General features: G+C 34.8%; 1 protein-coding gene across 4 annotated transcripts in view; it reads right to left on the reverse strand.

Moving 5' to 3' along the window:
• Positions 1–18,396, reverse strand: part of nt5c1aa (5'-nucleotidase, cytosolic IAa) — a 31,915-nt gene that overhangs the window by 3,824 nt on the left and 9,695 nt on the right. For all 4 annotated transcript variants that reach the window (XR_012394641.1, XR_012394640.1, XM_005159633.6 and 1 more), the window contains 4 exon segments: positions 11,410–11,577; positions 11,141–11,270; positions 3,319–3,441; positions 2,162–2,346 (listed from right to left, as the gene is read on the reverse strand). Coding sequence is in view for 2 of the 4 variants with exons in the window: in XM_005159633.6 (XP_005159690.1) it covers positions 2,162–2,346; positions 3,319–3,441; positions 11,141–11,270; positions 11,410–11,577 (606 nt within the window). In the remaining 2 variants the exon portion in view is untranslated.

Here is an 18,396-nt window from a genome sequence, read left to right on the forward strand (position 1 = left end):
AAAAAAGAAGATATAAGTTGTACATCTCTGTTGTTCTTAATGCGGCCAGTAGGGGGTGGCAGATATACAGCCATATTATAATTTGAATACAGTGTGAAGTTTATACTGGATTTGGAAAATCATGCGTTACAGTCTATTTAGAAATCCAAAGTTTCCAGTGACGGTTGGGTTTATGGGTAGGGGTGGTGTAGGGCCATATAATAAGTGATTTTTGATCATGATTATTATTATGATAATGTTCTGAAGGCTCTTAATATTACTGTACAGGCATAACACTGCATGGGTCAGGATCTGCCTGGCCCCAGGTCTGCAGCCTTCCCATATTGTTTAATGGGGGATGGGATACTATTGCTATATTTTAATACTATTAAGCACTGCCAATGTGACAATTAAATTAAAATCACAGAGAAATATAAATATATTTACTTTAAAAATGTGGTTGTATCTGTGGAGTCAATATAGAGCATAGGTAGATTGATTTGGTTATGTCATTTACTACTTCATGGAAGAGAACAAAACTAAAGATAATTTGGTGCTAATTTTTTTTTTAGCTGCAGCTATCTGATTGGTGGATATTTTGTACAGTATCATGGTTATTGTAGAATTTTTGTAATTTATCAAGCACAAGTGCGTTTTTTTTTAAAGTTTCATTAATTTTTCAACATTGAATTTTAAAGTTGAATTAGATATTTAGGTTCAATAAAGGCATGCAGAATCTGTAAATAATCTCAAAGTTCACAACAGGTTTGTCTTTAAAGGTTTATAAACATAAAGGGGTCTATTATAATGATCTCGGCGCAGTCGAAAGTGCATGGCACAAAAGCATTAAGGATGTGTTGGAATTCACTTTTGCTATTGTAAGAGCAGAAAAAATATGGTTTGCACCCTGGCGCATGGTCTAACTGGGTTGTGCTTATTCTCTTAATGATTTATGGGTGTGTTTTGAGTATAATGTGCATTAATCCAATCAGAGTCTCATCTCACATTCCCCTTAAGAGTCAGTTGCATCGCCATGCGCATTTGCTATTTACATGCTGGACTTTGTAAATGGAAAAACTGAACACTTCACTAGCAAGAAAACAGTTAACAGACCATCTGCAGCGCAAGGATAAAGAACGAGCCTCCTCCATTTTGCATCTTTACTTTTACTTTACTTTTCCTCTTTACTCTTTTACTTTAATGGATAAGGAAATGGCGTTGTACGCACTACACTTAAGACACCCATCATTAATGAGGTCATCTACAGCTTTAATTTTGTTTGTTAAGCGCAAAGATTTGTTTCAAATCTATTTGTAATTCAGTTTTAATTAATAGCAAACGAATGAATGAACAATAATAACACAGTGTGGTCAAAAAACTGAGTTATATCCAAGCACACGTCCTGCTGTTAAGCCCCATATGGTTATGCAGATGTCTTCAAAACCAGGTGGACAAATCTAAACTTGTTTTTATTAAAACAAATATAAATATGCATATAATAAATAATACTGCTAATAATAATAACAACATACAAATGCAAATTTTCATGAATATAATAAAAAAAGCCAACACAAGATGAAGTAGGCATGGAGGCAGTGGTTTTTATATTTATGCATAAAATAGTATTTTTTTTTACATTTTGATCCTTATTTTTTTTTTAATGTAGAGATATTTGTGTATTGCTGTATCTTGTGTGTATTAAGCAATGTGTAACCGCTTGAACCTGCGTAGGCACATAACTAACGAGCTCTGTGATTTAGGACTTAAGACCTGCTTTCAGTTGGTCAATGGCGCAGTCTATTTCAGTTCCTCAAAATAGCAATGCGCCAACAATGCGCCTTAACACACCTCCTTTCTAGACCGGCACACCCATGAGTCTACAAAGTGGCGCAAATGGATTTGCTATTTAAAAACATGGTGCAAAGCGCGAGAATTAGTGTTGTGCTGGTCTAAAAATAGCAACAAATCACTCCAAACACATCTTGCGCATTATTGTGCCGCGTGTATGATAGGACCCATAATGCTTTAAGTGTGCCACACTTTTGAGATCTGATAAAGTAATTAAATAAAGTAATCTAATCTAATAAAGTAAAAACTAATTACAATTTTAAATATAAAAATGACTCTGCTCTTTAGCTTTCAGTTACAAACAGCTCAGATGGGTAACTATAAAACTACATACATGATCCAGCAATCTGTTTTCATTTTCCCTCTCATGCTCGAAGAACTTGTCCAGGCCGTGGGCTTTAAAAATGCGCTCAGACTCATCAGAAAAGAGAACGGCATCGCCATCAAATGCCACTCTCAGCTGCGTCTCGGACACCTCGATCTGTTTTTCTGGCATAAACATGGTGGCTGCTGCAATTCCTGTAAGAAGACACAAAAACAAAAATAAATCTCACCAGCCTAGAGGAAAAACACAGTGATGAACGACATTTAAAGTGTGCTCTTTAAAGAGATTAGGGCCCATTAAGCCTCAGCAAAACAAATAGGTCATTGGATTGCTAAGCATTCAGTCATTCTGGAGCTCAATGCTTTCCCACATTTCAATTACTTTATTTCGATTTTGAAATTAATTTGTGCAGTAATTAATATGTCAATCTGTGATACCAAACAAAGCAACACACAGTGCGTGGCGCACAGTCATTTAATGAAATGGAAAACCGCAAGAGTGATTCCTATGACCACTGAGTCATTTTCATAATTCAAAATCAATGACAGGTCACCTCTCAAATGACCTCTCCAAAAATACCACAAGCCTAATGTCTGAAAAACACCTGTTCAGACTGTTCAACAATTTTTCACTGAGTTAAAGGGAAAGTTCACACAAAAAAATGTACATTTTACTTACCGATAACTTCAAAAACCAATTTGACTTTCTTTTTTCTGCTAAACACAAAAGAAGATATTTTGAAGAATGCTGGTAGCTGGCACTCATTTATGTTAAATATCTTCTTTAGTGTTCAACAGAAGAAAGGAACTCATAAAGGATTAGACCCTCATGAGGGAGAGTAAATGATGAGGTAATTTCCATTTTTTGGTAAACTATCCCTTTAATTCAAGTGCGTAGCATCATTGAGGCACATAATATAACTTTTACACATTATTTGTGAATCAAATTTGATTGACACCTTTATTGGTAAGTCTAAAAAAAGTCATATAATTATTACCTTTAACATCAAAGGTAACTTTGGGCATGTTATAAAAGTGAAACATGTAGCACATGTTGCAATAAAATGTCACATTTCTCTTTTGATTTGTTGAAATAAAATGTGCTACAAGATTAAGTACAAAACACCTGCTGTAGTTATCACATGTTTACGTTGACAGTGTCCTAACCTTCAGAGAGGGCCTCCTGAACCTTTTCGGCATCGGCAGACAAATACAAGTTTGTATGAAACGCTTTCAGGTACCCAATGGGGCTACTGCCTCCCGTCATGCAGAACCGCTCGATGAATAGATCTGAGGACAAGAGAAGAATATTAACTATTCATGAGAGCCAGTTATTATTGCATTTACAGTAGTACATTTGGCAGAAACTTTAATCCAAAGTGGGTACATTTAAATTTAAATAATCTCTTGTTTATTTTTGTCTATTTTTATTTAGAGTACTCTGCTAGGTCAAAAAAAGGAAGTAGTCTAGTGGTGTCACTATATTTAGAAGAAAATGAGTTATGAATGGCATTGTAGAAATGCAATTAGTAGTGAACCCTGAGAATAAAAGCCTAAATTAAATCTGTTCATCATAAGAAGCAACTGTCTTTTCAGAAAGTTTGGATTAATGGTCTGATTTTTATGAATGTATTCTTTTAGCCTCTTTGTGGACTTTTAAAGGAATGGTCCACCACAATATCATATTTTTAACTTTAGTTGATGTGTAATGTATCTGTGTGAACATAAACAACATCTCTAAATGTAATACGCTCAAAGTTCAATGCAAAGGGAGACATTGGCTTTTACAAAGTTAGCTAAGCAAAGTTTGGCAACTACAAAAAATACATCTGGGTTAGTGAAATCACTGTTCAGCTGTGTCCTCTTCATTTTCTGTCTAATTCAGGCTTACATGCTAGTAGATGTTAAATTCTAGATCTGATATGCGTCTGGCCAGAAGTGCGATATGCACAGAAATATATCAGCATTTTTTATGAGACTGCATAACAATAATTCATATTTTTACAGTACTGTGACGGTTGGGTTTAGGGTTGGGGTGGGGCTAGGTGTTAAAAAATACAATTTATTGGGTAGTTTAATAGATAGCATAAATAATGCTCATTCATTCATTTATTTTCTTGTCGGCTTAGTCACTTGACTATGAACCGCCAACTTATTCAGTTCGTTTTACGCAGCGGATGCCCTTCCAGCTGCAACCCATCTCTGGGAAAATGAATAATCCTCGGTACAACAAATTTTTTGTTTGTTGCTGTGATGGTTGAGTTTTGGGTTGGGGTGTGGGTAGACGTTACAATACAATAAATGGGAAATTTAATGAATAATGATAATTCTCTAACTTCCAGCCGCAATCGTATCTGATCTAGCAACAACCCTAGTGATGCATCCTGGTGGCGTGGAGGCAATCCGCAAATCACAGAATTTTATGTTAGCTGACCAATCAGAGCCTCTTAAGGGCGGGCTTTTGAAGGAACAAGAAAATATTCATTCAATAATTTTCTTTTCGGCTTAGTCCCTATTTTAATCCGGGGTCGCCACAGTGGAATGAACCGCCATCTTATCCAGCATGTTTTTACGCAGCGGATGCCCTTCCAGCCGCAACCCATCTCTGGGAAACATCCGCATGCACTCATTCACACTCTTACACTACGGACAATTTATCCTACTCAGTTGACCTATACCGCATGTCTTTAGACTGTGGGGGAAACCGGAGCACCCAGAGGAAACCCACGCAACGCAGGGAGAACATGCAAACTCCACACAGAAACACCAACTGACCCAGCCGAGGCTCGAACCTGTGACCTTGCTGTGAGGCGACAGCACTACTTACTGCGCCACTGCGTTGCCAACTATAGGAAATATGATTGTCGTTTTCATTTCAGCTGAGTAGCTGTGCATAATCTAAGTAAGATATATGAAAAAGTAATGTGCATTTTTACCAATGAAACCCATAAATTGTTTTGCATCTTATAAACACAACCACCCCTTCAAAGTACTTTTATTGTAAATAGAGTCTTTTACATAAGTCGTATATTTGAGTAAAAATTTCTTAATTTGTGTTCTGAAGAGTCTTACGGGTTTGGAACAAATTAAGGGTGAACAAACGATGACAAATTGTTAATTTTGGGGTTAACTGTGCCTTTAAATACTAATCAAAATGAGCTTCCGTCAAAAATAACACAGAGCTATGTCAATGGAGTCAAACAAGAGCAGCAGATCCTAGATTTTATAAACCAGTCATCATAGATGTAAATATAGTTGAGCAGCTCTCAAATTTGAAGTATTTATACACAATTATTGAAAATAAACTTTAAACATGTCATATAGATCATTAATAGAGAGTGTTATCACATATAATATTAACACAAGACTTAAACAGAAGAAGAAACTATCGCAAATTATCAACCAGGCAGACAAGATAACTGGTTACAAGCAACATTCCCTGCAGATTCTGTTTGGCTCCTTTATGGAAAAAACAGAAATTGTGATTTTTTTTTAAAGATAATACACATCCCCTTCACTCAGCTTTTGGAAATGTTACCATAAGGACGCAGGTTTAAAATTCCCAAAGCCCAAAGAAAGGCTTATTAAAAGTTATTTATCCCGATTGCAGTCATAGTATTGAATCGGATCACAGTTTAATGTGAATGGTGCAGTTGTTAAGAATGATCTGCAGTAATATGTATGAAGCTAATTTGCTTTTTAAGTTTTTAATTTATGTTGTTGTCTTAATGAGTGTTGCTATTATGTAATTGGTGAATGGTTGTATCTGTGTTACCAGTGTTAAAGACAAATTTCCTTTCTGTGCCGAGCAGGTACTTACACGGTACTTTGCTGGTTGTAAAAGAAAGCGTTACCTAAATTTTAAAATAAACTAAACTAAACTATTCTTCATATATTTTTTTGTGCTGAACGAAAATATAAGAAATCAACAATTATCTATAACCACTTAATAGTACAAGTAAATGGTAAATATTTTTAAACTATCCCTTTAAGATAATGTTTGTTTGTGAGAAGATTTGACTATTTAGACACCTCATGAACTGTTTAGCAGATGGAAAACTAACACTGATGGGAAATGTTAAGCTAATGTGCTCTTTTTAGCTTTTGACACATTGGTGCACGAGTGCCAGCTCAGTAAAACATCAGCAGGAGGTTTGATTTACGTGACACGTCAGGGCCAAGTTTGCCCAGGGGTAAAGCAAGGGATAAGGTACAGTCAGATGACCATTATCGTAAAATGAACCCCAGTTCTGACGCAGAGTAGCTGGGTCTCACATAATCCTGAAGGGGTTTATTTTGCAATATTAAATGCTAATGCTACCAAACAGTTGAAGTCAGCTTTATTAGCCCTCCTGAATTATTAGCCACCCTGTATGTTTTTCTCCAAGTTCTGTTTATTAGATTTATGAACATAATAGTTTTAATACCTCCTTTCTAATAACTGATTTCTTTTATATTTGACATGATAATATTTTACTTGATATTTTTCAAGATACTAATATTAAGGTTTATATGATCAATTAGTCCTGACAGCATATGTTTTAGGTCATTGTAACCTTTTAAACTAAAGTAATCATGTTCTAACTTAATTTTATAAGTTATGCATGCTGTTTTTAGTCAGTTTTTAGTCAGGTTAATTTGATTCAGCTTAAAAATTCAAGGCAACTAGGATTTTTTACAGGGTGGGTTATTTAGGCAAGTTAGGGTAATTAAGTCATTGCATAACAATGGTCTGTTGTGTAGATGATCAAAATAATAATATTGGCCTTAAAATGCCTTTTTTTTAAAAATAAAAACTGCTTTTATTCTAGCCTAAATAAATCAAATAAGACCTTTTTTCCAGAAGAAAAAATATTATCGGAAATACTGTGTACAATTTTTTGCTCTGCTAAACATCATTTGGGAAGTATTTGAAAAAGAAAAAACTCACAGGAGGGCTAATAATTCTGACTTCAGCTTTATATAACACAATAACTCTACATTATCACACTTATTATATGGCTACTTTGTAAATATGTAAACACATTCATTTTATCCTGTCAGAAAAATGAAACTGCTGAATGCAATTAGAGAAACACCAAGGGAGATGCTAGGGATAAGTGATGGTAAAAATATAGTTATTACCTATATAGTTGTTATTATATTACCTATTTTCTTTACTGCCGAAGTTTTAAATACTGTAGCTCAGTGTTTCTCAACCACGGTCCTGGAAGACCACAAACACTACATGTTTCGGATGTCTCTCTTGCCCGACACCCATTACAGGTCTTCCATTCTGCTAATTCCTGCTAATTTGCTGAAAATCTGAATCAGGTGTGTTTGGTTAAGGAGACACGAAAATGTGCAGAGCTGGTGTTCCTCCAAGAACGTGGTTGAGAAACACTGCTTTAGCTCATCCAAAAATGTGATTGCTGTAGGAGTCCCATAGGATGTACTAAAGGTGACAACTCGTATGATTCCCCAAGCCATGACCTCATCAAACTAGTCTCATCAATATATTTGTTTGTTGTGAATGTGCGCCATCTAGTGGCAAACTACATAATGTGCCTTTAAAAAATGTCTGCATAGAAAAATCATTAACAAGAAGCACAACTATATTTAAAAAAAAATAAGAATTGTCTATTTTGATTTCATTTAACTCATTCAATCATTTTTCTTCGGCCTAGTCACTTTATTTATCAGGGGTTGCCACAGCAGAATGACCCGCCAACTTATCGAGCATATGTTTTACACAGTGAATATGTTTTACATAGTGAATGCCCTTCCAGCTCCAATCCATCCCTGTAAAAACACCCATACACTCTCATTCACACACATACACTATGGCCAATTTAGCTTATGAAATTCACGCATGTCTTTGGACTGTGGGGGAAACCGGAGCACCCAACCGGGGCTTAAACCAGTGACCTTCTTGCTGTGAGTGCTAACCACTGAGCCTGTGCTGCCAATTTTAATGAATGACTTTTTTGTTTGGCTACTAAATAAATCAGGTAAAACGTGTATCATTATAAAATATGAATTTATTAGTGATGTGTATGTAATATTTTGTATACATCTGGAAGCTAATGGGACTAATGTTCCCCACAAAAAATGCACTTAGTATTTTAGATCAAATAGTATTTCATGCAATCTGACTGGCTCTGCTTGTGAGCCCAAAAATAGCTGGAGAATAATAACTATGCTTTAAATGAAAGGAATAAATAATAATATTAATAATGGCCCATTCTCATTTTCTTTCATATGATTTTTGTTGTTGGCTTTGCCGTCAAGGGTTTTGGAACTCTAAGACTTGCATTTATCTTCCAACTAACATCTAACATATTTTGTGGTTCAGAACATGGAGTTCTGACTTCAAATAGTTCTTGAAACGTCAGTCCATATCCTCATATTTGTTGTTTTGTCCAAAGAGAGGCCAAAAGATGGAGCGGTGTTTGTTTTCTCTGCAGTTCGCCACCGGAACGATCAAAACCAGTCCAGCTGTGGCGCTGCAGGGAGCTGAGCAGGAAGTGGCTGCTTTGTGATACAGAGGTTACAGGAGTCATATGCATCTCTGTGGGAAGATGTGATTGGCCAGCTGGAGATCTATCGTCTAAGAAAACATTTGCATTTACAGTTCTGTGTCCTCAAAGTTTTGAAGCTACTTAAAGGGATAGCTCACGCAAAAATGAAAACATTCTCATCATTTACTCACTCTTCATTTGTTACAAACGTTTCTCTCTTCTGTTGAAAACAAAGATTTTTTTGAAGAAAGCTAAAAACCTGTAATTAGGGATGCTCGATCAGGATTTTTGCAGCGGATACCGAGTACATTCCTTGTCATGGTGATCGCCAGATACCGAGAACCGATTCTGATGCTTCAAGCTTTATAATGTATAAAGCACATTTTCCCTTTAAGTATGATACTTAAGTGGAGTTTCCTCCTTACCTAAGAGAATAAATTAAAGATCTGCATAAAATCCCCTAAACACGTGTATTATAACCATTAATGTGGACATGTCATGGTCAGAAGGAGAGTTACAGAAAATAATAGGTGAAACAGCTTTAAAAATTGGTAAGAAATGATTAACAACGCAATTTGGAAACATTGCAAATAATGAAAGAAGCATTCTACATGTCTCAATCAAGAAAAGGTATGGAGCACATATATGATGCATAAGAAGTTAATCTAACCAATGTAATGCTTTGAACATCACCGTGCCTCTCTCAATCCGTTCTCTTGCTCACTCAATATCATCGGCATTATTTGCAGGGTATTTTCTCTGATTTGCGGGTGTCGTGGAGCCACTTTGCGGGAGACTCACGGAGGTAGGACAGCGGTTGAACACTAGATAGGAGCGATCGCTCTGTTCGCATCACAGCAGCTCAAAACACTGGATATACAATGGCTGCAACAAAGAGACTATCACTCGCACGAGTTGCACCACATCTGGATATATTTTATTTAGCTGTTGCGACGTGAGCACAGCGATCGCTCATGCCTCTGCGCATTATATACCTCCTAACATGTTGTGGCGCTGCTGATGTATAATATACAGGTGCACACATGCCTCTTCCTCTGCTTGTAAACTCGTAAACAAACATTTGCGATAGGTTCATGAGATTGGCGAGTACTGATTGAGTCATGAAATGTGATTATGGGCCAATACCGATCTCCGGCTGATCAATTGGAGCATCTCTACCTGTAACTATTGACGTCCATATTTGTTTCTCCATACGATAAACGTCAATGGTTCCCAGTTTTCAGGTTTCTTCAAAACATCTGCTTGTTTTAGTTCACCAGAAGAAAAAAACGCATAAAGGTTTGGAACAACTTCAGTCTGTGTTAACAGTATGATGGCCAAAATAATCGAGCAAACCGGTGATGTTTGCGGCGAGGAGAAGTAAACCACAAGAAGATTACAGACCTACACATGAGGAAACGAGTGCTCGCGCACGCACAGGGAATGTTTTCATTATCATCTGTGCGCACAATGTATGCTCTCGCAAGCGAGGTTATGCCTCACAGCGCGTGCGCGATCAGTTTTCCCACTCACTCGCTGGCTCTTCTCTCTACTAATGGCGTAATCTTTAAACCTGCGTCCAATCCCGGCTAATTTCCGGAAAGGGAGGGTAACCAAGAGCATTAGAGAAAACAATTAAACCAAGTCCTGCCCCAAGACTGACAAAAATCCTAAAAATTTTGCACGAGCAAAGAGAAGAGCCAGCGAGTGAGTGAGAGAACTGAAGATCATGCGAGCGCTCTGAGTTCCCCTGTGCACTAGTTTCCTGGTCTGTAATCTTCTCGCGGTTCACTTCTCCTTGTGTTAAAAGTTTTTTGTGACAGTTAATTTGAGTCATGAAAATATCCATAACTACTATACAATGTTATATATTTTGCTGACTTATGTCTACATTATCCCAAATTTAAACTTAAATTTTAACTTGTAACATGGAAGTTCTCCTCTTGTATCAACATGCTAATGATGTAACACCTTCAATTTCTGGTTCAGTTTTATAGAAATCAGGAAAATTCAAAGACGCTGTAATATGTTGCGCGTTTTATTAGACTACACAGCAGCATTATTACAGAATCATATGATATAACAAAACTACTTCTTCTCCTCATGATCACAACCAGAAGAAATAATGTGCTTGACTGTGGCATAATAAAAGCTCTGCTGTTTTTGTGTGGCGCTCGTCAGCAGTTGCCTCATCGCCCTCATTTCACTTCGACAGCTTTCAGTGTAAATCTGCATCATACTACCTTGATTTTAAGTTTTGAATACTTTAGCTCATCCATCCCGTAGGATATATTAAAGCATTGTTTTAAATTACAATTTTAATAAAATATTTAAAATATTGTTTGTAAATACATGCCCTCTTGTGGCAAAAATAACATACTTTTCCTTTAATAGCTGTTCCACAAAATTCTTTTTGATCATTTAATACTGATGTACATGTAAATAGGTAGTACAAATGCAGGTTATGAAAAGGTCAGCAATACACTTACTGTGGTAATTGATGGTGTTGATGAGTCTGACGCCAACATGGGCATGGTTGTAAGTTACCAGCACAATGTCAAAAAGCTCCTCGCTTTCTGGATAGAGCTCCCTCAACCGGGTGTTTACTGCCTCCAGAGCCTGAGAGCAAAAAAAACATGTAATAGAAGTTTTACAATAAAATGAAGCAATCGCAAACTAACGTGTAGTTTTTTTAAAATAATCTAATAATGCTTCATATTTTTAGAAAGTATGATTAGTTATCATTGTGCATTTTTACCTTGACAAATGGGAATGCTGGGCCAGGAGCAAAGGGCTCGTTCTCGTGCTCCACCTGATACCTGAGGTACTCCTCGATGCCTTTCTGCTCAAACACCTTCTGCTCTTTCTCTGTGCGGAACATAACTCGGGAAGACACGGCTATGGTCACTGCGTTTTCTGGTTTGGGCTGAACAGAGATGAGGAAATGGCTATGAGACATTGGTCACAAATGCAAAGACATTTTTAGCCCTTAGCAGGCAAATACCTGGGTATATATTCCTAAAAAACATGCATGTTTTTATCAAGTTGGACTGTCTGACTGACTGTTTAGAAGTCTTCTGAAATCATGCAGTCAAAAAATCAGCATAGGCTCATTGTGAATATGTACCCCTGTCCAAATTTCTGGAGAGCGTGAATTATGTAGTCAGAGGTATGTATGGCTGCATTTCATCTTTAAAATAAACGCTATGGGGTGGTATAACACCGCCGTCGGCTTCTGTTCCTTTTAGCGTACAATTTCTGTATGATAATAGACATGCACAATATTTGACCGGTTTTTTGTTTATTTTTAAAAAATAGTAATGTCACAATCGTGGTTGGGGGAAAAAGAAGCGAGGACCCAAGTGCCGAGTAAATAAGTATTTATTTATAATAAAATAAATTAAAAGGCAAAATAAACAACCCAGAGGCGGGAAAAACTAATAAAACAAATAAATAATGAAAACAAACTAGGATGGAAAGGCTGGCGGGGATCAGGACTGGAACAAGGCAACATACGATGACATATGATGACGAACTGGCACAGGACCGCAGACATGAGGATAATATAAGCAGAAGTAAACACACAGGTGAACAAACAGGTGAATCTAATAAATGTTATGTACATGTAAACATGCACCACGTGTTAAACACAACACCAACAGAAGACTGAACGTGAGACAAGAGTACGCAATGAATGAAAACACTCACCATGCAATCACACACGCAGCGTGCATGTTTCATCCCAGCACCGACCAAAACCAACTAAACTGAGACGCTGGGAATGAAACACCACGCTGCAGACAGACGAACGGGGACACTCAGACGAGAGCGCGCAATTGCAAACACGCACAGACCTCACGCACCCGCATCAAGCGGGAATGCGCACGGTCCAATCGCATTCACAAATAGCGCTCATACAGAGACACACACAATGACAAAAACAGGACAAGACAGAGCTAGCTGACAAATAATTGATGCAGTCATGCACGTGTTTTGACAGCTAAAATGATGGGGATTTGATGCTTTGCAAAATTTGCAGACACTTTTACCGATATTAAAATGCTTTCTTTATGTAAAATTAATTTAAATTGCTTATGCCGATTAAGAAACTTAAATAGGCCTAGGCTATAAAAAAATGCGATCTAAAATGTAAAACTAAATAGATTGCTAAATATTCTAGACACATAACAAAGTGTAAAGCCCGCAGCTCACAACAAATGAAAGTTATTGCGTATCATATTTAACAAACTGTTTACTACAAATTGTATATAATTTTATATAAAAAAGTAATATGAATAATTAAATATTAATCAGATGATGTCATTATGCTGCTGTGCTGTCAGCCAATCATTGCACTGCCATTTTCACAACACATGCAGAGATCTCAGATCAGCCCATCCAGACATTTTAATCTGATAATCAAACTTGTTTGAAGAACCAAATTAGCCAGAGATCAGTATCAAGATAAAATGATCCAAGATCTGTCAAATCTATCAAAGAACAAACCCCAGGATTGCTGGTGATTGTGACACACACAAAATAAATTACACCAGATTAAACTTATTTTATTTTTTTAGGCACAAGAAAATGGAAATAAAACACTGATTTTACAATAAAATATATTATAAGCTTGTTGTAACATATTATTTTTGTTGTTTTATGTATTATTTTATTTTTAATACATGATTAAGTAAAAAATTCTGAAAATTTTGTCAAATTTAAATAATTTATTATAGAAAAAGTTTCTTTTTATCTTTAATTTATATTTATTTCAGTGGTAGAATTTACGTTATTTCAGTTCATTTTAATGACATATTTAATTCAATCTCAGTCAACAAACAAATTTGAATTTTAGGTTTGGTGATTAAAAAAAACACAATTGTTTACCCAAAAATATCAATTATGTCATCATTTACTCACTCTCGTGTAATATGTGGAGAAAATATTATTATTAATTATTTATTATTACTATTATTAATATTAACACACATGTTAAAATAATAAACAACACTAATATATTGCATGAATTAAAATTCAACTCAATTCAAACGCACCCCTTATTTTGTGCAGCACAAGCATTCTGCAAAACATATTTGTGCTGAAAGAACAACATCAGGCTGAGAGAAGTATTGGGTTATTTTCCACAGCAAAAGTGAATTCTGTAAAGTGCATAAAGCAGTAGGAAGAACAATATGAAAAACAATCATCTCTCCAGAGTAGGCAGCCATGCGTCATTCCAGATGATCTTGTTAAGTGAGGAGGCAAGAATAGCGTGATTAATGAAGAGCACATTAGGATCTCGGTGTTCAGAGCAGATCAGACTTGACCGGGACATTTGGGATTATCCAGATCATCACGACTGCTCTGTTCATCAATTTTGTAGGCCCACATAATCACAGCGGTGTAAATATAGCATTTAAAAAAAAGCTACACTGAAAAAAATATATTATTCATTGGGTTTACTAAAATTTTGTTAAAGTAAGTGGTTGCAAACTATTTATATGGGCTAAATTTAAACAAATTAAATTGAGTAAGGTTTACCTTTGTTTGTTTAAATCCAGCCCATATAAATTGTTTGCAACCACTTACCTTATAAAATTTAAGTAAATCCAATAAATATTTTTTTCAGTGTAACCGAGTAAAAAGTACAGATACTAAGCTAACATTAAAAAGGAAAAAAAATTGTACTTTAAATGAGTTCACCCAAAATACGTAATTCTGTTATCATTTACTCACTTTTAAGTAACAACAGAATATTTTATAAAGAATACTGAAAACCAATAACCATTGTATGGAGGATGAAACCTGCAAAAACAATAAATAAATACGTAAATATATAAATAAATGAGTAAATAAATGTAAAAATTCCTGCATAAATAAAACAATAAGTAAATAAATATGCAAATAAACTAATAAATGTATATATAAAATAAACAAATTCCTGTTTAAATAAATATATAAATAATTAATAGTGCGGACAGATAAATAAATATTTAAGAATGAATTAACATTTGAAAGGGGGTAAAAATAAACTTTCAGTTCATCATTTTCTTATTCCCCAGACATTTGTGTGTTTTATTTAATTATTTACCTGCCAGCACTATGAAGTATTTATTTGTTTTTTTACGCAGGAATTTGTGTTTTTTTATATACATTTATTAATTGATTTGTGTATTTATTTATTTTTGCAGTAATCTATGGATTTATTTACTCATTTATTTATATATTTGCAAATTTATTTGTTTATTTATTTATTGTCATACCACTGTCATCCATAGTAGGAAAAAACAAATATGGAAGTGAATGGTTGCATTCTTTAATATGTATTCTTTTGTGTTTGATAGAATAACAAAAAAAAAAAAACTCAAACCGGTTTGGAATAATTCAAGACTGAGTAAATAATGACAGAATTTTACATTTTTGGGTGAACTAACATTTTGACTATAAAAAAGTAATCAATATAAAACAAGACAAATTATTGAATCATCCTCCAAATCGATGGATGAAAGATAAATATCACAAAGTAACTTGTCAGACAGAACTACAATGTTTTGGTTAAAGGGGGAAATAAAATTGTAATGGCAAATGTCAAAAGCATCAATATATCAGTGAATAATAATCAATTAAAAAGTCATTCAAAATTAATATAATCAATATAAATAAATATTAAATAAACATATAAAAAAAACAAATATGCTCCTAATAAGATCAATAAGCAGTCGGGTTTTGCTCATTTTTAGATATTAAATGTATCAGCCTAAATGAAGATGTTGTGATGGCTTTTCTCAAAACTTATGGCATTATTTGCTTCAATTCATGTATTTCGCTGTGAAAATACACAATAAATAGAGTAAAATATTTAATTTTTTAAATCTAAATAACCATTGGTTTCACAAAATCCTGAATGGATGGCAATTTACCATAGAATATCCTTTAAAACATATACTTTAATCAGTTTTTTATATATATGTATCATTGCATCATCTTTTTTTAGAAACCAATACAATATATTTTGAATATTTTGCACTAAAACATGAACTGCAAATCAAATTGTCATCACTAAATATTATATGCACTCGATTAGCTAATGGATAAGTCAGTGGACAGCTTATGCTTAATACAGATATGGGGAGAATTTAAAAGGCTGCTTAAAAATTGGATCTTTTCTCTGGATTTATTAGATATATGGGTTTATGTAAAATGTTAATATTGGTTTTATTCAATAACATTTCTTCCGAATTTCACATATAATTATTGTCATTTACTGTAGATTTATTTTTATTTACCAAAAAATGACAAATGGTCAACATAACAAATATTTTTATTTATTGGAATGGAAAACATGCAATAAAAAAATTAATGAATAAATATATACATGAATAAATAAACAAATAAATGCATGAATAAATAATTAATTAGATACATACATAAAAATGCATTAATAAAAATGCTTGAATAAATAAATACATGAACAAATAAATTAATGCATGAATAAATAAATAAATACATAAATAAAAAATGCATTAAAAATAAATAAATGCATGAATAAATAAATTAATTAATGCATTAATAAATAAAATGCATAAATAAATAAGTGCATGAATATATAGAGACATTAATAAATAAATAAATAAATGAATGTATGAATAAATAAACAAATGAATGCATAAATTATTTAATGCACAAATGAATAATCTTACTTTTAAACAATACTTTAAATGATGACACTTTTATTTAAAATTTGGACAAAATGAAAAGTTTAAACATATTAGATTTTTGTTTTATTGGAAAAACATAAATCGTCATAAATCCAGAGAAACTGATCATTTTTAAGGGGCTTCTTCAGTGTTTCCCTTTTACATCCAAGTAATGTTTCCTACTCATTGCATTATGTTCTCTAGTTGCAAGTGCTGTTTATGTGATTTAGTGTAAAATCATATGACAGCTCATATACATCAGCTGACCGATGGCTGCTCCATATTTCACACAAAGCAGCAGGAAGATCAGGGCTAGTTAATTTTGGAAAGGGGCTACTGGATGATGCAGCCGGAGCCTCTGTGCGTGCTGTTCAACACGCCGTCAACCGAGCAAACAGACACACACACACTGCCTGGAGGGTTATGGGAAAAGGACAAGCCTGTGTAAATTGATCTGTCATGAGTTAAGACTGGACACAGCAGGCAAATAAAAACTTTTTTTTTATTGCACCTGTTAATCTTTAGGATTTTAAAATGATTTTTAGACAATCAAAAAAATATTGCTTAAAGGGGATAATAATATTTACACTTTTTATTATCATTATTAAAAACTGCTTTTATTCTAGTCAAAATAAACAAATAAGATAAAATAACTTTCACCAGAAAAAAAAAATATTATTGGAAACACTGTAAAATTTGTATAACAAATTCACAAGAGGGCTAATGATTTAGATTTCAACTGTATATGTAATGGCTTTCTATTGGCTTGTATGTTTCAATTTTCATTTTCACTATTAAAGAGCCCCTGTTATGGGCTTTTGAAAATGAACTTCTATGCAGTGTGTAATACAGCACTAAGTGAATGAAAACATCCAGCTATGTTTTGAGTCTACTAGTGCATTGTTTAAAACTATTAATTCTTTAACAAAATAGTCGATTAAATTTATTCATTTAATGATTCAATTGAATGAATGAATCATGTTGGGTTCAGATATTTTGCCTGAACGAGTCAACGTCAATAAGGTACGTCACCAACTAGTGCCAGATCCGGTAAAATGTAAATGCACCAATCCCTTCAAAAACTAGCGTAGCGTGGGGATCACAGGACTGATCATCACATGAAGATGACAATCACTGACATGTTCTTTTTTACTACAATACCACAGTATAGCCAACCTGTGTTTGTTCCTGCCATTTTTCTGTTTTTTTTAAACAATAACCTACACTGCAACGCGAGATTCGCTGGTCGTTTGCTATAGGGTATATGCCAAGCTAGTGTTTTTCCCATACTGATAAACTTCCGGTGACCTGTGTGGTTCAAACCAGACGCGAAACGCGCGTCAAGCGCGAGTGATTTACATGTTAAGTCAATGCAATTGCGCGAATAGCTTCTGATTGGTTAACGCGGCGCAAATGTATGCTGAAGTTCAGATTTTCAAACTCGAGAGATTCGCACGAAACACTCGTTAAGCACGTCAAACGCGCAAAACGCTCAATTCGCCCCGCGCAATTTGCATCATTCGCTCATATCGCGTAGCAGGATGTCTATTCGCGCGTTTGCATTGACTTAACATGTAAATCAATCGCACTTGACGCGTGTTCAAGCATGAAGCACCGCTGAAAGCCTCCGTCATCCAGGTTCAGCTTCTGGAGGAATTTATGAGCTCACAGACCTGGATGCACCTCTGAAAGGATGTAGTGGACTCAGACTTGACCCTAAACGTATCGACGCTGTTTTTCAGTCTTCATAAAGCACATAAACACTGTTATTTTCTTCATAAAATCCATGTTAGCCATTTAGCTATGAAGCTAGAGTCTTCGGGCAGACAGAAGCCCTGCCCATCACGCGAATCCGCGTCTGTTCTGAAGTGAATTTGACACGCGAATGATGCAGGATTTGACGCGCGAATGAAGCGAGTAAACTCAAATGTTCACGCAGCAATTTTAGCGCGAATAGCGCGATTTATCCGCGCATTCCGCGTCTGGTGTGAACACAGCATTATTGTGAACTTTTTTTCCATTTTATACGGTTCCTTTTACAGCATTGA

This window comes from Danio rerio, chromosome 19 (genome assembly GCF_049306965.1).
Source record: "Danio rerio strain Tuebingen ecotype United States chromosome 19, GRCz12tu, whole genome shotgun sequence".
Classification (NCBI taxonomy): Eukaryota; Metazoa; Chordata; class Actinopteri; order Cypriniformes; family Danionidae; genus Danio; species Danio rerio.